This window comes from Rousettus aegyptiacus, unplaced genomic scaffold (assembly GCF_014176215.1).
Source record: "Rousettus aegyptiacus isolate mRouAeg1 unplaced genomic scaffold, mRouAeg1.p scaffold_m13_p_3, whole genome shotgun sequence".
In the NCBI taxonomy this organism is placed as follows: domain Eukaryota; kingdom Metazoa; phylum Chordata; class Mammalia; order Chiroptera; family Pteropodidae; genus Rousettus; species Rousettus aegyptiacus.
In genome coordinates this window covers 164,930,746-164,951,611 of record NW_023416306.1, presented here as the reverse complement: position 1 = coordinate 164,951,611, position 20,866 = coordinate 164,930,746, and the positions used below count along the sequence as shown (strand labels likewise).

Sequence of the window (20,866 nt, the reverse complement as noted above, 5' to 3'; positions counted from 1 at the left end):
TACTTAAAAACAGACGTTTTATTGGTTTGCCTTTAACATTTAACTTAGAGCTACAATCCACATGGAATTAATTTTTGATGAGTATGTTTAGTTTAGGCGTGAAGGTTTTGTTTTGTTCCTATGTCAGTATCTTGTTGTCTGTCACCACCCTGTAGGGAAAAAACCATTCTCCGCCCACCATCGTGCAGTGCCACTGCTCACAAGCCAAGTGTCCAAGTGTCCATAAAGTAGGCATCTCTTTCTGGGCCTTTTGTTCCGTCCCGTTAGCTCTTATAATCGTGCTCACATTCTGTCCTTAACGCCCAGTAGCGCAAATCTTTCAATCTTGTTTTTCTTCTTAAAAGATTACCTTCTTGGTCGTTTCTGGTGGTTTTATGTTTCAATATAAATGTTTTCTATTCAATTTATTATTTGATTTTTAACTTTTATTGCATTGTGGTTAGAGAACATGCTCTGCGATTTCAGTCCTTTAAAGTTTATTGAGACTTGCTCTGTGTGTCTCATATCATGTGGTCAGTTTTTTAAAATGTTCTGGTCTTCACGAAAAGAATACCTCTCCAAATAAAGATAATCTTTTTTCTTATGAGATGTTCTTTGTGAAAGTAAAAAAATAAAAAGGAAACCCCCATTGCCAAATATAGAATTATGCACAACATTTAGGAATGTGTGCTTAAGGGCCAAGAAAAATGCCAAAAGTTTACCAGACTGTCTTGAGAGCAGAGGGTTCATAGCTGATCCCTGGCAGAGTACTCCACACGGTTTGAGCTCGATAAATGTGTGCTTATTTTTTGTGCTTATATGTGTGCGCATGTGAGTTAGTATTACACAACACACAATTTTTTTTTTTCCTTTGCCTTGAATGCACCCAGCCGTTAGCTAACAACTCCCAGAAAAGGATGTTGTAAAACTTTAGGAACATTTGCTTTCAGGATCTGCCAGAGCATCTTTTGGAGATCGAAAGGCGGAACTTTCCAGTTCGTTCCATCATGGACCCAGCTATGATGTGTATAACCCATTCTATATGTATCAGCACTTTTCACCAGATTTGATTCGGCGCTTTCCTCCGCGTTCAGAAGTGACAAGACTGTATGGATCGGGTCTGAAAATAATTTTTTTTCTCTCTTTGTGGTGTTCTTTTAACAAATGTAGAAATCAAATGAAATCTAAGACCCTGGAAAAACTGATTCTTATTCCAAAAAACAATGTAAAATTTAAGAGAAAAGCAAGCTTCAGAAGTGATGTGATAAACATTATGACTTCTTCATGGTAATATATCTAATATAAAATAATTGAAAGATTGATAAGTTGTGTTTAGTAGTTCTAAATTCCATTTATTTTTCCTTTTTTGAAAGTTTTAGGTATTTTACATATCATTTATCCATTCATAAATTCTACAACAGATATTTACTGGCTTTTTCTTTTTCTGCTCTATTCAGTGAAAATTATGAATTTAGAAACTCACGATATGATTAGAGATGTAAGCAAAGAAAATAGAAAATGACTAAGTGATTTTAGAACTTTCTTAGTTTCATATTTGAGACTGCATCAGTTGTAGTCTATCTCGTACATATCTGATTCACAAAATTCTCAGTTTTCAGGTCTTTTATGTATACAGTTATCTCAACCCCGAATTCAGGGTGAGGTACTAAAAGTAAAGCAGAAGTATTTATTTGAATACTTGTATATGAGCACATAGAATTCAGTATTGATTTTATTTTTTTTTATAAGTGATCATAAAATAGTTGAATTGCATTTAGCACAGAGGACTTATATCCTCTTAGATTATTCTTCTGGGATGAAGAATTGGAGAATGTAAGCAAAAAGAATGAATTTTCTCTGCTTAATATTTAATGTGGATGTTTGATTTATGTTGGTTTCTATTTCAAACAAAAGTAAAATGGAAAAAAATTCTTTAACTTCATTAGAAGGCTTTATCTCTTAAGTAGATTTACATATAATATTCATGATATATTCCTAAAGGGATGTAGTTCATTTTAAGTAGAATTCCAGTGTTTCTTCTTCACTATCGAAATAAGTCATTCTCTCATATACCTTTGTAGTTTGTGATTTAAGGACCAGCAAACTCGCTGGCTCCCCTGGGCTGAGTAGGTCTATGTTTGATCTTACAAGTTCGTCTCAGCGGTTCATCCAGGTAAATTATTTATATAAATTTAATTATATTCAACAATTTATTTTCAAGCTAAAAATTCAGAAATGTGTGAATTACATTAGGAACAACATGTATCTTTTGTAGTTGTATCTATTCTAATATCTGAAGAATAAACACTTGGCATTTCCCATGTGCATTATTTTAGGAAGCTTTCAACTGAATATTAAAAGTCAGTAGTTTTTCTTTTGTTTATTTTTTTTTATGAGTCTTAGATCTCTCAGTTGGTGTACACTCAGGCAATTGGAATTTAAAATGGTATATAGTTAAAAGTACTTATTGATTTAACTTTTCTTACTGAACATAACTACCTAGTTAGTAAAAGTTAGTATTTTTATTGAGATACAGGACTTCAGTTATTTATTAATATAGCACAGTGTCCTTTTTTTGAAATAGAGTTGAGAATTTTTGATATTTAAAAAATATTTCTTTTTTTAAACAAGTAATTATTAAAAAATTAGAAAGTAGACTTAAGCAAACTAAAAAGACAGATCACCTCAATTCCTGCAACTGAGAGTAAAAGCACTATGAAAATATTGTTTATATATACCTGTGGGCTTTTTTAATGTGACTATATATACACACATATATTTTATTAAAATGGAACTGTATTCTAAATAATCCTAATAATTTTCAGTTGAGTTCATTGTTTGTAGACTTAATTTTTCATAGCACAAGTTCTTTAATATGCATAGAATTGTGTGGAGAGCTCATTGAAACACAGATTGCGAGGCCTCACCACCAGAACCGGGGATCCAGTCGCTCCGCAGTGGAGCCTGGGTTTGCATGTCTAACAGCTTCCCAGATGATGCTGACTCCTGGTCCAGAGGGGCCCTGCTTTGATAACTGCTGCGTCACAGGTTTTAGGGAATATGGCACTTCCAAATATATTCTGATTTTTGTTAGTACTTTCAAGTATGAAACACAAGCAGTGATTTCTTCCTCCTTAGTACGAAAGCAAACCAAAACCAGCAAAGGCTTCCCATGTGTTATCTAGTAAGATATTTAAGATTTTTCCGATAACATACACAAATGTCTTTTTTTCTTCTTTTCTATCTAAAAATGGAAAATTCTGATGAGTAACACTGTAAAAATGGTTAGCATGCAGTTCGAAACTAGGGTAGGTATTATTTCTGAATCCTTAAAGTCTGATATACAGTTTTTGACTGAAGAAGAATTTTATTTGTAGAGACATGATTCATCGTCCAGTGTGCCCAGTAGCTCATCGTCGAGGAAAAATTCTCACGGGAGTAACAGAAGCCTAGGTAAGGAATAAAGTATCCCATTTTTTAAAATATATATTTTTAATGAAATTGTTTCTACTCAATAGTAATTCGAAATTATGTGTTAAGGTAAAAATACTCTAGATAACTATGTTATCTGCATGTGAATGCATAGATCAGATGGTTTGTTCTTTAGTGTTCGGTAATGATACATCTTTTTAAAAAATGAGGCAATTAAATATCTTTTGGTTTTTGTTTTAAATTATATTAGTGAAGGAACTTCCTCAGGCATACTGTATGAAGGTCATATCAATGTTATGGGAAACTTTTTCTTAGGTTTAACTTAAATCTCTCAGGGTATAATTAGGTTAGGTTTTTAAGCCATTAGGTTAAGTTTTTAAGATCTACTCTTTATAGTAGATCTTAACCCCTAGCACCTCTATGAAACATTGAAGTGTGATTTTTGTCTTATTAAATTGGCAACTTTAAAAAATAATTGTAGCATTTCCCAGTTGCGCCTTTAAAATTGGATGATATCAAAGCTTAATTGGGTCAGAAGGATTGCATAGCATCTCAAACATCTTTGTCCTTTTGCAATTCAGATACTATTACTCTATCAGGAGATGAAAGAGATTTTGGGAGATTGAATGTGAAAGTGTTCTATAATTCTTCAGTAGAGCAGATCTGGATCACAGTTTTACAGGTATGCAATTATAATGAATACCAACTTTTCTTACAAAATTGAATTTTAGACATTATAAGCATCTGCTGTTATTTTCTTCTAGGAAAAGAGGTCTTTACCTTGTTTGGAATTTAGGTTTCTATAGTATTTTGCAGAAAATCGTATTTAATGAAGAATCTAAAGAAAATAAATCTATAGGTATGATGGAAGCATGTTTGTTTTTAACCTCAAGAAAGAAATTGATGTGATGCCTACAAAATTAAATGTCAAATTATTTAATTTATTTTTTAATGTTAAATTAATGTGGATGAAACAAGAGATTTCAGTAGACTAATGTTCATTTTTACAGTTTTTATCTAAAGTTGTTAACTCAAGAAATACGTAAAATATTGGTATCGTCAGCATCCTTTGTAAAATTCAAACTGTATTCTTAATTTTTTAGTGCCGAGATTTAAGCTGGCCTTCTAGTTATGGGGACGCTCCTACTGTTTCTATAAAAGGAACACTAACATTGCCCAAACCAGTGCATTTCAAATCTTCAGTCAAAGAGGGCTCCAGTGTAAGTGGCTGTGTTCGAATTTCTTTTTATGTTTTTCTCATATTTGTCACTTTAACCCATGTAAAGAATTGGAATAAGAAGAGTGTTTTATTTTGGGGGAACTACAAATTATGCACCTGTTGCTTTTTAAAGACAATTTTGAGCCTGAAAAGTATTTGATATTTTGTCGTCCAATATTAAGATGCAATTAAAAAGAAAATTTTAATCACTAGAATATATAGAAGATGAATAATATCTAAGAAAACTCTTTACTTTTCTCTTATGAAAGGAAAATATAACTTGACTTATGATCCTGAATTTGGCTTTATAGATTCTGGACTTCATATTAACTTAAATATATCTTCATTTTTCTCTTCTGATATGGGTTGAAAGGGTAGTGCTTTTCCATGCAAATGAAAGTATCTCCTACAAGAACGTATCATTTAAAAACAAGGTAATTCAAATGAGTAATAAACATGAAAAAATTTTACTTCACTCGTCACCACAGAAATACAAAATTTAATTATATATTGCTTTCTCTTTATTTTCTCTATTTTCATTTATTAAAATTAGGAAAAATTTTACAAGTATTCTAGAACATAAAATTTTCTGAAAATTATTTAAATAAAATATACATCAAACCCTTACAATCTTTATACTTTTCAACATAGGTATTCTACTTGGAATCTGTTCTGTGGAAATAATGTGTTATATATATGCGTAATTTGTACATATATACATAAAGTATTCTTGGCAGCTTGTTCACAGTGGGAAAGTTGGAAACAATCTAAATGTCTCACAGGGGATGACTGAGAAAACTCATAGAATACCATGTGTCTTACTTTCCTAGGGTTTTTGTCACTAAGTACCACAAACTGGATGGCTTTAAACAACAGAAATTCATCCCTCACAGTTTTGGAGGAGGTCTGAAATCAAAGCTGTCAGCAGCATTGGTTCCTTCTCTGAGGGAGAATCTGGTCCATGTCTCCCTCCTAGCTTGTGGCGGTGGTCAGCAATCCTTGACATTCCTTGGCTTCCCTCTGATCTCAGCTTCTGTCTTCCTTTGGCATTCTTCCCGGCTCTCTGTGTCTTCACATGATCATTTTCTAAAAGGACACCAATCATGTTGGATTAGAGGCCGGTGTACTCCAATATGACCTCATCTTAACTTCATTGATTTCCATATAAAGTCACATTCTGAGTTACTAGGGGTTAGGACTTCAGCATATCTTTTTTGGGGGACACAATTCAAACCATAACAGTATGTGTTAGAATACTAGGCAGCTACGAAAAATAATGTTTAGGAAGTGTTTTTAAGGACATGGGAAAAAGTTCTTATTAAGTGAAAAGGCAGAAATCAAAATTGATGCGTGTGCGTGTCTATGTGTGTGTATTAGGATCTCACTTTAGGAAAATATGCATTATTAAAGTTCTATATGGAAATAAATCTTAACTCTGATTATAATCCTGATACTTATAGATTAATACTTCCTGAATTAAACAATTTCATTTCTTAATTGTCGGATGAAACTAAGTTAGCTTAGGAAAAGATAGGAGAAAATGTTCTTATTTAACTTGACCGGAATCTTCTAAAATTATTGTTTATCTTGTTTGGGAGACCCGTATTGTGCCAAAGTGTGAAGCGAACCAGCAGACTTGCTTCATTTGAGTTTAAAAATTAAATATGTTATATATACTGTATTATTGATGTGATTCTGTGGCTTGAGATGAAAAAACAAAAGAAAGCTTATGTGGTTGGGAGGCTCCCAGAAGCACAGTTCTGACCACACAGACGAACAATTTCAATAGAAGAGAAAATATCTGAAATATCGATGTTGGTTGCCCAGACATCTTGCCTTTTCAAAAGGCAAAAAAAAGAAAAAAAGAAAAAAGAAAAGAAAAGCTTCTTTTCAAAGAGATGCATGAAAGATGGAAAGATGAGTGTGTGTAACAAAGAATGGTCTAGTGTCAAGAAGCCCATGGTAAGCCAAGGTTTTGAAAATATTAGAACTTGTGAAAACAGTCCAGAAAACACAGACTTGCCACGTGGGTGGATGCTTATGAGAGAAGGCAGAACTTTACATTCGTTTTCTTTTTTCTTCTTTACTAAGAAGATTTATTTTCAGGTTGAGAGTGGAACAAGCTTCACCAAAAGAGAAACCATTAGATGAAGTATCGCTCCTTTATAGAAGTAATTCAAGTCTTTTAACGAGAACAAGTTAGATTTTGGATCCCGAGAACTCTCTTATGAGAGTCTTGAACCACTCTTATTTACTATTGAAAGTTGTGGTAAATAGTAGGAAAGATGCCCCAGATGGAAAACAGCCTAATTTTCAAAGTGGGGAAAAGCTATATTCTGGTACACTTTGTGTTGATGTTGACCGGAATTCCTGACTAAATAATTAAAAGGAGGATTTGGAAAATTAAAAGCAGTATCTAGGATAAATTCTGGGAAAACAAACCATGGTCACTCTCATTTTTGTTTACATTAAAAAATATTTTTTGTTGTAAAAAAATTAAATCTACTTTTCCTAGATTATAAAATGTTATTTTTGTTTATTTTGTATTGGCATATCACCCTTTTTTCAGTCCTTTTATTTATATATTTTATCTTTTCTCATTTTTTTTTAGACTATCGAATTTATGGAGACTTTTGTATTTGCTATTAAACTCCAAAGTCTACAGACTGTGAGGCTCGTATTTAAGATTCAAACCCAGACTCCCAGGAAGAAGACCATTGGGGAGTGTTCACTGTCACTCAGATCCCTTAGCACACAGGAGATGGATTATTCTTTGGATATCACACCACCTTCAAAAGTTTCTGTAAGTGATGGTAGTATATGACGTTAAACATATTTCATACTTTTAGAATTGTTTAGTGGATGAGTTTTTGTTTGTCGGAGTGTAACTAGACTATATAGAGGGTCAGGAAGGCTCTCAAGAAGCAATATAATAGTAACGATAATGTCATTGCTTAATATTTTTAAAATAATTGATTAAATGTTAATAGAATCCCTTTTCTTTCTCCATTGGAAAATAACTTAGGGTTACTGTCTCCTCTTATATTTTATTAATGTTCCATACTTCAGGGGAAAATAACCCTGAAGTATGAATAATTTAAAATTATTAGTTAATTATTTTAAGTTTTTTCGGTAGCCGATAACTTAGGAAAACCAGGAATCTCAATCATAAACTCCAAACTCCTGTTGCCTTGAAATAGGTTAGGAAAGTTGTTTTAATCATGAGTAAGCTATGTATGTCTATCCATAAATTGGGTAGAATGGAAATTCTTAAAACTGGTGTTTTTTGTAAAGAACTTGATTATCTGTAGGGCTAATGTATTTTTGAGACCTGATATTTGTTTCTCTCAACTAGCCAGCTGAACATTGTCATTAAAATGTTTAGAAATCCTTAATAATTATATAGTTTCTATGTCAGGTTCACATATATAGAAATCATCCATAAGGTTTTATAAGTTCAAACCTATATGTGATTTTAAATTTATTTGGGATTTATATAAAATACAGAATATAAAAATTTTATATTTTAAATATAAGTATATATTTAAAAATATTTAAGATGACTTGAAAAATTTTTAAGACAACTTGAAATGGTTCTTAACCATGGCTAACATTAGAATCATCTAGGGAACTTTAAAAAATACCTACACCTAAACTCGTTCAATCAGAATATTTTGGGGATGGGGCCAGAGGCATTCATAGGTTTCAAAAGCCCCCCAAGTGTTCTAATGTATAGCCTGGCTTGAGAACCACTGAATTGAAGGGAAATTAGGGATTAAAAAATAAAAAACAAAGGATTACTATAATTGATCAAGAAGAATCGAAATTTCTGGATAGTTATTTCTTGTCTATTATTTCCTGTCTCCATAACCAATGTGTGTTCTTTATAGCATTTGTTACCACTTAGGATTATTTTAGTTACTTGTTTAAAACAAAACAAAACTAGATTTGAACTTTCATCTGTTTTCTTTATATCTTACTGTGCTCTTAGTAAGGGCATTGAATATTTGTATGTAATAGATATGAAGTAATAAATGATGAATGAAAGCATGCTAAATTAGATTATTTTCAGTTAAAATATAGCAAATTTATTTTGTAACTGTGACAGGAGTTTGCCACTTGCATCTTTGAAACTTAGTAGACAGTAATTTGCAACCATATTTTATAGAAGGCACAAATATACTATTTCAATGGATAATTCATATTAAATCTTTAGTAAGACTAGTAGAATATATCATAAGATAACTCAGTGAAGGTATTTTTTGAGGGAATTGAAACATTATAATCTTATCTGCCTTGGAGAATCTGAATGAATGATTATGGTATGTTTCTCCCAAATTATATTTCATGTATTAGAGATCTTATAAACATTTGTATATCTGTTGTATGTCAGGTGCTAGGGATGCAAATACTTACTGATGGCCTGAAAGAAGAGATTTCGGGCTATGCCAGACAAGTGCGTTTATATTACTGAGTATAACTGTTTCATATTGGCTAGAGCAAGAATAGTATGCTTCGTTTCCTGCGTTGATGAGGAAAATCGATGCTCTTACTGTGACATGGAAAGAGCCAGACTAACATGCCCATCTTCCACCCCGACAACTATTTCACTGTGAACAGCTAGTATTTTGCTCAGTGGAGAGTTCTTGACCTTGACAAATAATATTTACTTGAGAACCCAAATTTCTGTGTTGACTAATGTGGAAGAGACAAGATTTACCTGAAGGAATAGCTGACATTTATGAAGACTTAACCAGACTTGGTCCTAAGTGACTGAATGCTCACACCAAACTTATTTCAATGGATAATTCATATTAAATCTTTAGTAAGACTAGTAGAATATATCATAAGATAACTCAGTGAAGGTATTTTTTGAGGGAATTGAGCTTGCCGCTCTTCTTATCTCGATGGGAAGACCCAGACGTGTGGCATTCCGATTCCAGAGCCAGGTCCATTCACCCGCCTCGCGATTGCCCCCTGGAGAACATATTCTCAAGCATCAAGATCGTGGTTTTCTCTAACTATGCTTAACATCTCATTTTCAGCAACGATTCCAGGAAGGCTAATAAAGGTTTCTTTAAAAAATGATTCATCATTGAGGAGCAGAGATCATATCTTTTGTCTTCCAAGGTTTTGCGCTCATTAAAGATGTACTTAATACGTACCTGCCAATTGATTGGAACTTTAATTTTTTGGTTTATTATGAAACTGAGCACAACTTTGAACAGGTTTTTCATGATCCGAATTGATATTCTGGAACATAATTGAATTTGTGAAACAGCCTTGGCAAGGGAGAAATCGTAAACTCGTTGCCACGTGCTGTTCTGTTTAATGAAAGTGAGCTCTTCAGGTGCGCAACAGTGAGACGTTGTGCCACCTTTCAGTGTTTTCATAAGTGTTATTACATTGTGGGTGCAAAATCAAGGAAAAAACGAACAATTTTAATCCATAGTTTTCTTTGTGTTTTGTTAATAATAAGTGACTATTGTTTTTAAATAGCAAAGGCAGCTTCTTTTTTTTTTTTTAATCAGCAAAGGTTTTATTTTATATGTGGCTTCCAAATTAGTTCATGTGAAAAGATGTGTTAATCCATTCTTATTATGATTAAAAACTAAAGCAGTATGTTCACTTATTAGAGTTCAGCGTTTGTTGCCAAAATAGACAAGTCTTGTCATCATTTTGGACTTGTCACGGGGGAATCTAACCTCAGTACTTCAGTTTATGCTTTTCAGTGATTCACTTTTCACTGTTCCTCTCTCGATTTGGCGTGACCTTGATTTGGCATGATCTCATGGCACAGCCAGTCTTAAATCACAGACTCAGTGTTTGAAGAAAACCCCCGAGGCGCAGGCAATGGCCTGTGCATAGTGAGCCAGGAGCCGGCTATTGGGGAGCGCTGGGCAGTTATCGAATGGGAACCTCTTCCTAACGTGCCGCGCGGCTGTGCTGGGGCTTCATTGGGGTCGGTGTGAGCAGGGACTGCTGTGTCTGTCTGCGGGGACCCCCGTGAGCTCTGTAAACATCACGTCCTTGCTTTATTCCCGTGCTCACTCTTTTCGCCATGCGAAGAGTGATGTCTTTGTGTTTGGACAGCGTTCTGTTGCTCTTTTATTTTTCACTCCAAGGACCTTGGCATCCACATACGGAGGCTGGCCCGGGTTTCTGTCTCACAGACAAATCACCAACTTTATTATGCTCTTAGTCAGCGGTACTGAAGAGCACATGTTAACCGTCCCCGCTCCCTACATCCCCTTCATTTTTTCGTTTGCCTCGGGTTTCCTTTGACCTTTTCCTTAGTATTTACTGCCTCATCACTTTCGCTAGGTTCCTCCTCGCCGGCCCCCTTCTTTGGCTCCCTTCCATTCAGGTCTCAACCCACAGGTCTGCTCATTAGAGTAATCCTGTGTCTTCTGAATTTGGTGGTGGCACCTACTCTAATTTCTCCAATTTGAAAAATATCGTAATGATTCTCATATGTAATATTTTCAAATCATATTTCGTATGTTCTCAAAAAATAATTCCAAGTGACTACATTTCAGTCTTTCGAAAGTATCCTTACTCTTTGGGTATTTATGTCACTGACGTTTTCTCTAGTAAAACTGCTTAGGAATTGAATATGTTTTTAATTTGAATTGTCTTTTGGTTTCCCCTGAATTTCGGAAGGTCAGTAGGTAGCTGGAACTTGCATTTTGAGAACCCATGAAAGCGAGTACCTCATATTTACAGAATCCATGACTTTTATCTTCTAAAATCTTCTCTTACAGCTTTGTGTGTCCACAAAAAGCAGTGATTTCAAAATTTCTAATCTTGGCTCTTTATTTGTGAATTTTTAAAATATCCTGAAACTTATTCTTAATTACCAAATGATACTTTTTTGATATGCAGGTTTGTCATGCAGAACTTGAATTGGGGACTTGTTTTCAAGCCATAAATAGCAGGATTCAGTTACAGATTCTTGAGGCACAATATCTTCCAAGCTCATCAACACCTCTGACTTTGAGTAAGTGTATCAATGGTTCGAAGTGGAATCTTGAGAAAATATTTGTAAAAAGTAGTTTTTTTTTTCTATATTCCTTACAATGGAGATTAAAATCTCAGTTACATTTACTGTTAAATACTTATCTTTTAACTTAAAATTATTTTATTGGATTTCAGATTTTGCTATTATGTCTACGTTAATCCACTGGTCTCTTGATTCTTATCCAATTGTGATCTTCCTGCATTTGAGGCTTTTCCTTATTTGCTCAATTAATATAGGTTGAGTGTCCAGAGGACTGTTAGATATGTCTCGCCAGCCTAGATAATTTATCCTCTCTCTAGGTCTTTGCCCTTCGTTAGATATTCTGCTACCATAGAGAAACTTAATTTTAAAAAAGCAAAAAAATGTCAGACATAATCCTAGAAACACTTTTCCCTCCTTGCCCTTTGGACATAAAGGCTCGTGTAGGCCTGGGTCACGTGGCCACCCCTGGCGCTGGAGGTTTGAGGTCAGTCCTAGGGGAGGGTAGGAGTACTCCTTTTTCCTACCAGAAGAAGAGAAACTATCTGGAGGCAGGCAAAAGCAGTGGACCGCAACTAGAGAGACGGAAAATAAATACAGCTGAGCATTCAATTAAAGGAGCTAGAAAAACAGCAAACACAAACGAAAGCAGATGTAAGGAATTAAAGCCAAAGTTGAAGTTGATAAATAAATATTAAGACAGCAGCGAAAGACATAATCAGTAAAACCAAAAGCTGCTTCTTTGAAAAGAACATTAAAATAGACAGACCTATGGTGGGTTGGATCAAACAACAACAACGACAAAAATGAACTAGAAAGAGGATATCATTTTAAATTCAAAAGACATTCAATAGTAACTAAGACCATACCATTTGTAACTATACAAATTGTTTGAACACCTATGTAAAATAAATGATTTTTTTAAGGAAAAATTACTGAAGTTTACTAGAAAAGAGTGAAAATCTGAATAAAACAATAACTATTTAAATGTAGTTAAAGAACTGCCTCTAATAAAAGCACTAGGCCAAGATAATTTTACTGGCAGATTCTAGCAAACTTTCAAGGAACATATAATTTCTATTCTATATAGGCTGTTCTAAAGCATGAAAAAAAGTCCAAAAAAGTGACTTTATGAGGTTAGCATATTCTTGGTATCAAAACAGAAGAGATAGTACACACAAAAAATAGCTCTAGACGACCATCACTTATGTAGATAGATGGGAAAATCATAAAATAAACTATAAGCAAATAAAGTCCAACTTGACATTAAAAGAATAAATTATACAAAAGGTTAATTCCAGGAACCAAGACCAATGGTAAAAACCTATAGATGTAATTTATTACATTAACAGGTGTCTTCCTTTACTCAAAACTGCTCGTCAGGATTCCCAGTGATCCGTTTTGTAATTCCCGTGGTCAGTCTCCATCCTCACTTTGCAGCTCCCTCCTTTCTGGAAGCTCCCTTCTCCCTTCTTGCTGCCCTGGCAGCCTCAGCTCTATCCTGTGATGCTCAGGTTAGATTGTACTTTCTGCTTGAGCTGTAGGAACTGTGTGTGAGACTTTGGAGACTGCTTAGATAGGAAGCTGTATAAACCTGCCTTTCACCCAGTGCAGTTTCCATGTTTTAAGAGTTGAGAGTTGACTCTCCAGTTTCTTTCTGCTTTCGGTCAGTCTTTAGTGTCTTAAACAGTTACATGTATATGTATACATAAATGTATGTGTATGTGTATGTGTATGTGTATATGTATATGTATATGTAAACGTATATGTATATATACACACACTTATGTATATACCTACATTTTTTTTTTCTTTCAGATTTTATACTTGATATCTATGGGAAAGTTAGTTTGTACAAGTGATTATACCATTACTGAAAGCTCTACATTTCAAATCTATTTAAAGAATAGATTTCCTCTGGCGATCATATGTTTAACTTTTGGAGTCTCAAGAAAAGGATTTCACTTCTATAAAATTGTGAAGTAAATTTCCCCAGCCGTCCAGAGAGCTGACATCCCTCTGTCGTGTAGTCCTTTGCCGCTGACTGTTATTTATGCCTATAATTCCAGCCTTTAAGGGCATTCAGGTTGGAGGAAGATTGCAAATTCATTTGGGGTTACAGTAGTTAATTATAAAGCGTGATAAAAATTACCAAGTTTCCTAGAGATGTTTTCTGTTAGGGCGAGTAGCTCATCAGATCTTTAAAAGAGGCTTATTTGTATTTTTACAGTAAACATAATATATAGATACATATCTTTATATGGTATTTTGGATAGAATTTTATTATCGAAGTTTCTTATTTTTTTAGGTTTTTTCGTGAAGGTGTCCATGTTTAGCTCTGGAGAGTTGATTTATAAGAAGAAGACTCGCTTACTGAAGGCCTCCAGCGGGAGAGTAAAGTGGAGAGAGACGATGGTTTTTCCGCTTATACAGAATGAAAAGGAAATTCTTTTTCTCATAAAGCTTTATAGTCGAAGCTCCGTGAGAAGAAAACACTTTGTGGGGCAGGTTAGTGGGGAGTTTCTATCTTGAATTCTTTCCTTGCGCTTTCTGTGCGTTTAAACAGTTGGTGAACAAAGAGAGTATAGGATAAAATTGAAGTTACTAGGTAAAATCCTTCAACATCATACGCTAAAATTCAGTGTCGCCACAAAAATCAAGTCTTGTCAAGACTTTTTGCTTTACTACAAATAATTGGAGTAATCAGGCCTATCTTAAAATAAGCCTTTGTTTTTTAAATAATCTTTACATTTTTCTTTGTAATAAGAATAAGTCTTTTTGGAGCTTTTCAACTTTAAAAACTATAAGAGTAGTTTTTCAGTACTGCTGACTTATATCTTGTGAAGGGGGAACACTAAGTATTTAAATCGAATTTCTTAAAGATTCACACATCCAACTTTATTCTGTTTCGTGTCCGATTTAATGTTTAATTCTGCTGTCAACTAAGTTATGTTAGATTTGAACTCATAGAAAACATCAGTTTTAACAGTGGTTGTGATAATGCTTAGATAGTTGATATTGGTTTCTAGATTAATCTATTTAAAAAATACTTAGTGATTTGTGTAACACAACACCACACTTGCCTGCTTGTTTTCTGTTTGTCATTTCTTTCTTTACTCTGAGTGCATCAGTGGTAGCTGTCATTTATCTTTTATCTCCGGTACAATTATTTGACTCACACTTAAATTCCAAAATCTATATTATTGGTTTAAAAGCTTCTACTTGATGTTATTAGTAGTCTACATGAAATTCTCAAATTATATGTGAATTTTCAAAGATCAATATTAACTGGCTCACTTTACCTATAATATTTGTAAAAAGAAATTATAGTTTTTTCTTCATTTATTCTTATTCAAAAAGAGTTTGAACTCAGGAATTCCTATTACTAGCATACTTTCAAAGCCATGACACCTATGAAGTGAATTCAGTTAAAGTTTTCCTATTTTGTCAAGTCTCAACCATCACGTGTGAATGGAATAGGAGATAGACCTAACAGATAATTGTCAGGATAATTCTTTTGGTCATTCTACTTTCTCGTTGGGATTCTAGTTAAGAATAATAATTCTGGAAAACTTATTGCTGGTCATCCATTCCCTAAGACCTCTCTGGTAGCCTTAGGAGCCACCTTGATGAAGTAGCCCAATGTCAAATCGGGGTTTCCCATTTCTACATCAACTGAAGCAGTCTCATGTTATCTGTTTTAATGTTGGTGTTGTTTGTAAGATTTTGTTTGAAGAAAAGGTTCTTCAGAACAAGAAATTAAGAGGGAAAAGTTTTAAAACCATTGCATGACCTGCTTTAATTACTTTATTTAGAAGAATTAGAAACTGAGTCTTGAGAAGTTAATTACAAAGTAACAGCATTTGTTATTGCGAAAGCTGAGGTGAGAATTCAGGGTTTTTGATTCCTTGTCCACCTTACCTCTGTGATATGTAACCATTACGATATTTACATTTGCATAGTACTTTACAGTTTTCCTCAGTTCATTCACATTTAAAGTTACATAAGTGGTAGGTCCTATGAAATTATTTACTGTGGATTAAGAATGTCTATTAGATTTCAATTAAAATTACAGTTTTATTTAATGTACAAGTTGCTGAAAAGTACATATTCCTTACTAATCTAATTTAAAATCACGATTAGTCTGAGTTAATCTTTACAAAAATGTTTTTGAGTGATTGGGATCAATTTTAAGTTGAGCACCTAAATTTATTGACTACGATAGGATACTAATCACTGGGGGAAATGATTTTGTAATATCTCTTATTGAAATTTTGAATTAGATTGGATCATATAAAATACTCTTCAGAGTGAATAAATAGGTTAAATGTTTTCATATTTAATTTTCAAATAGAGAAATCAAACAAACTTTTGGAAAAACAAGACCTTTAATTGAAAATATGTAAACCAAACTTCCGATTGTCTTTCATTAATAAGAGTGATTAACTGTTCGAATTCAGTTACCATTATTGTGTTAAGTTAAATGGTTATACTGTTCCTTTACAGATTTGGATAAGTGAAGATAATACTAATATTGAAGCAGCGAACCAGTGGAAAGAGACCATTACAAATCCAGAAAAGGTTGTTATCCAGTGGCACAAGCTAAATCCATCTTGAAGACTTCACATATTAATTTGGTGAAGAACTTGACATTCTTTTAGAAGACTTATGATTTCAACTTTCTACAATGAGAAGAGACAAATTAGTATATGTGTGAATTCGTTTATGGAGGTCATAATTATAGTATATGGCAGATCTGATAGAAAATTAAACTTGATAAAGAAAAGGGTATGAATTATAGTAGGTATCCAAAGTAAAGAAAATGTTTTAAAACTGTGCCAAAATAGGCAATAAAATAAAAGGGTAGTATTGTTAGGGCAACTAAATAACTTATCAAATCAATAAGACTATCAACCCTGGATAATTACTGCTGTATTATATTAATAGGGTTTTAAAAAAAAAAAAAAAAGCTTTACCTAGATATTCAAAATCTAGTTTATCAGGTGTCTGTTAGTACTATTAGACATTTAGAAGACTTTACCACTATTTCAGCATTAGTCATTCTTGATTATATCTTGACTTCACTACTTCTTGCTACATATTTTCTTTCAGAAAGCAAAAATGAATTGAACCACTTCAACTCCTAAATTTGGAGAATGCTCGAGCCCTGTGTTTATCATTTCTTACCCAGAAAGTATCACATTGCCAGTTTATGTCCAAGAAACTTTAGATATAGAACACTATATTTTGGCAAGAAAAATGCAAAAACCAGAAGTTGACATTTAATTGGAAATCCAGTATACACACATTTAACTATATATTCTATATATCTTTTTCTCCCTCAGATAATTTACTCTTTATTTGGAGTCGAAATTATCATTCCTGTGACCCATCCTGATTAGCAGAATTAAATGAGTCTAAATAGCAAATGCAATATTTTGTGATAATCACTTTCTTGTTTTTAGTTTTTCAAATGTAAATTACTTGTTCTGTAATTCACAGTGTTAGAGTATTTTCCTATTTTTAAAAAGTAGCCATACATGGTAACACTATGTAGTAAATAAATATTTTCTATTACAGTTTCTCTCAGGTACTCATTAGAACTCAGTGGGTGGGGTAATTGTAGTTTAGTTGGCCATACAAGCTGTAGCCAAAAAGAACAGCTGTTTGGAGAAATAAATAAGGCCTCCTTGATCTGGGAAAATTTGACTTTATTTTCACTCTGCGCTCATGATCTTCTGTTTTCCTTTCTCTCTTACCTACCCCACACCTTCCAGGAGGTAGGTGATTTAGGCCAGAGGTGTACTTTGCTATAGGTTAAGCATGCCCTCTTTATTCTAGTTCTGTATATCTTATTAGGATTTAACAAAATAAACACTTAATCCCCCCCTTTTTAGGTATTACCTCCTCGAGCTTTAAAATCTACATCTTCACGTGCCCTTTGCTTCTAGAGTTTATGGTGTTGACAGATACTCTCTGTGCATTTTGAAATAATTTATTTTTTAGATTGGTGAAAATCTATATATTGGTCAGTACTCATGGACTTTTAAGGGAAATCACCTTGTATGGTAGTTGAATCTTTAAGACAAATGGCAACTATTTTAAAAAAAATTTTTAATAGATTCTATTTTTTAGGACCAGGTTTAGATTCATAGCAAAATTGAGAGGAAGGTACAGAGAATTCCCATATATAACACCTCCTGCAATATTTGCATCTCACACCAGAGTAGTATATTTGTTAAAATCAACAAACCTACATTGACACATCATTATCGCTCAAAAAGTCCATAGTTGACTTTTGGTGTTGTGCATTTTATGAGTTTGACAGGCACATAATGACGTGTGTTCACCACTGTAGTATCATACAGAGTAGTTTCACTGCCCCAGAAGTCCTCTGCAAATGCAACTCTTTTAATAGCCACCAAAGAAAGAAGTGTATTGGCTCTTAGAAAACAAAAAACAGATTTTATTGTTTTAAGAAATCTAGAATTTCATTTGAGCAGTTTTTTGTGTTCTGTTAATGCTTTCAATTCCTAAATTGATTATATATAGTTATGTATTTAACTCAGTTTTTAATTATTTAATTTTCAATATTTTTATAATATGTATATAATTTCAGGGAAAGCTATGACTTCTTAGTTTCTTGTATGTTCTAAGAATTCTAGATAAATAAAACAATAAAAAGAAAACCTTTTCGTTTAAAATTTCTTTCAGTTAGAGAAGTATTGATACAACTAAGATCCCAAATATTTTAATTAGTGTTGACTTAAGCCTTTTTCAAGTAAAGTGGTACCAAATAGAGATAATATTCTGATTGTTTCTTTGGAGCTTTATGTGGAAATATAAAAAGAAACTCTTCTGTTAACAGTTTCTCATGTTATGAGAAAAGTATTAGAAACTAGTACTAAAAAATGAGATACTATGCAAAATCACTTCTGTTTGTATTTGCTTAGGCATTTCTTGACCCTTGCTTACTTATTTATAACAAGGAGAAGGGAACCAAGGTGATACTCAGTGATCAGAGAAAGCTGTGGAAATGTTCACAGTGATAGCTAATAGTGTACAGTGCCATTCCCTAACAGTGTATTTACTTATTTATGTTTCTCATTAATAACAAATAACTGCAGTCTGTCAAAACGTAGCATCGCTAGTTGGCTTTCATTTAGTTTTGCATGATTTTTTTTTTTTAGCATAACTCTTGGAGAAATTAACCACTGAAATATATGAGTTCCAGCTTTTATCAGACTGTTAAGAAGGACCAAGCAGGATTTTGAACATGTTATATAATTGTCGTCTGAAAATAAGCTACACTGAACTTTTATTTGAATACAGTTATGTGAATTTCTCTGGTACTAACATACTGAAACTATATTTCCTAGCAAAAATTCCATTGTTTGCTTAATCAGATACTTGTCTGTTTATGAAGGATTTCATAACTTTGCAGTTAATTTCAGCTTTTTGTTTTATATGATAGCAGTTATGGATATTTCAAAGATACACATCTCTTCTCGCTGTATTCTCTCTCTGGGCAATCTCCTCTATTCCCATGGCTTCAAATGCTGTCTACTGGCTAAAGGCTGTCAGATTTATATCTCTACCCAAATCTTGTTAATGAGCTCCACTGTCATTCGGCTCATGTAGACATCTTTCCTTGAACATGATCCCAAACCAAACTTTTGATTTCCCATTCCAAATCCGGTCATTACTGTTCCTCATCGAAGTGAAAGGAACTGTCATCCACCTGGTCGGTCACCCCAGAAACCTAGGCAGCGCCTTGGAGCTCCTCTGTCTCTCTCGTCTCTCATGACTTAATCGTTCTATTCGGAAATGCACATCCTAAGTAGCCGCGGAGTCCCCCTACGGCTCCACTGTGACTTCTCTGACTGAAGACGGCATCGTCGCCCACCTGTAGTGCTGTTCCCTCCCTATGATTGGCCTTCCTGCCTCCCTCTAGCTTCCCTCTAATTTAGTCTCTTCCTAATAGCCAGAGAGAGATTTTTAAAATACAAATACGATCGTCACTCCTTAGTTCCCACTGTTCTTGGTGTGAGGTCCAAAACCCTGCACACAGTATACAAGGCCCGGCCCAGGCTGAGCTCTGCCTCCCATTCCAGCCGCATCGTGCACCCTTCCCTCCCACGGGTCCGTTTTCAGTTCTCACAGGACGCTACACGGCCGGCTTCCTCGGGACCTTCACGCGTGTCCTCGCGCCTGTGTGGAATGCTCTTCACTCCTTCCTTTGCAAAATCCTACTCTTTTTTTTTTTTTTTTTGGTTGCTAACCTAAATGTCCCTCAGAATAGTGTTATTTTATACCTTAGGTATTGTTAGATCCTATTTTCATATATGATTTTCCTTTATAGCTCTTACTGTAGTCGCGATTAAATAATTACATAGCTTTTATCCAACGTCTCCTCTGCGCTGCAATTTTCACGAAAGGTGGATCGTGTTTATTGCTGCATTCCTGAGGCTAGCACAGTACCTGGCACGTAAGAAGTACATGGTAAATATTTGTGTGTTCATTTAACTGATAGTAGTGTTTTTGGGTGTTAAGGATATAGCGGTGAATAAACAAAGAAATTAAGGAACAGGTTGAGTCATGCTTTATTGCTCAGTAAAGTGGTAATTAAAGGCCAGTATCTTGTTGAGAGAGATAATGCTGGATTATACATTATTAGTACATTTACTTGTAAAATTAATTTATGCATTTCTTAAAGAGAAGTATGATAGCCTCATACTGTGAGTTATGGTCTAGGAAAAATAAGCCTATAGTAATAAAGCCTAGGAAAAAATAATTTCTTAAATTCTGAGCAGTGTTTTTAACACATAATGCTAAATTTCGTAGATTGCTGAAATATAGCTCAGATTTTAACTTATCGTTGCATATCAACAGCTTAATATGTATCATTACCAAGTGCAAAAGTTGTATTTATTTAAAACTTTTATTTATTTTTCAGGGAATCAGGTAAATTTGATTCCCGTATAAAATTGGAAGGATATTTTATGTCCAACTTTGAAAATTTCATGTAAGATGTAAATAACCTATTTAAGTTATTTACCAGCCTAAACAGTATTCATAACACTTCTGTAGAAAAAAAGATGAGTAGCAGATTGATTAGTTGACAGTTCTAACTGGAAGGATAGATTGAGAATTTAGGAGACCTTTTATGACAGAATTTAAGAAAGGGATTCAGGGAAGAGGCTATACGAGAAGCTAGCCTGACCCCACATACATCT

General features: G+C 33.8%; 1 protein-coding gene across 2 annotated transcripts in view; it reads left to right on the top strand.

Moving 5' to 3' along the window:
- The window catches only part of TC2N (tandem C2 domains, nuclear), a 38,878-nt gene extending 20,561 nt beyond the window's left edge, over nucleotides 1–18,317 (top strand). For both annotated transcript variants that reach the window (XM_036217552.1, XM_036217553.1), the window contains 9 exons: nucleotides 930–1,097; nucleotides 2,061–2,152; nucleotides 3,357–3,432; nucleotides 3,993–4,093; nucleotides 4,515–4,631; nucleotides 7,242–7,433; nucleotides 11,516–11,630; nucleotides 13,939–14,138; nucleotides 16,137–18,317. In XM_036217552.1, the coding sequence (XP_036073445.1) occupies nucleotides 930–1,097; nucleotides 2,061–2,152; nucleotides 3,357–3,432; nucleotides 3,993–4,093; nucleotides 4,515–4,631; nucleotides 7,242–7,433; nucleotides 11,516–11,630; nucleotides 13,939–14,138; nucleotides 16,137–16,247 (1,172 nt within the window). In that variant the 3' untranslated portion in view covers nucleotides 16,248–18,317. The remainder of the gene's footprint in view (nucleotides 1–929; nucleotides 1,098–2,060; nucleotides 2,153–3,356; nucleotides 3,433–3,992; nucleotides 4,094–4,514; nucleotides 4,632–7,241; nucleotides 7,434–11,515; nucleotides 11,631–13,938; nucleotides 14,139–16,136) is intronic.
- The last annotated feature ends 2,549 nt before the right edge of the window (nucleotides 18,318–20,866 follow it).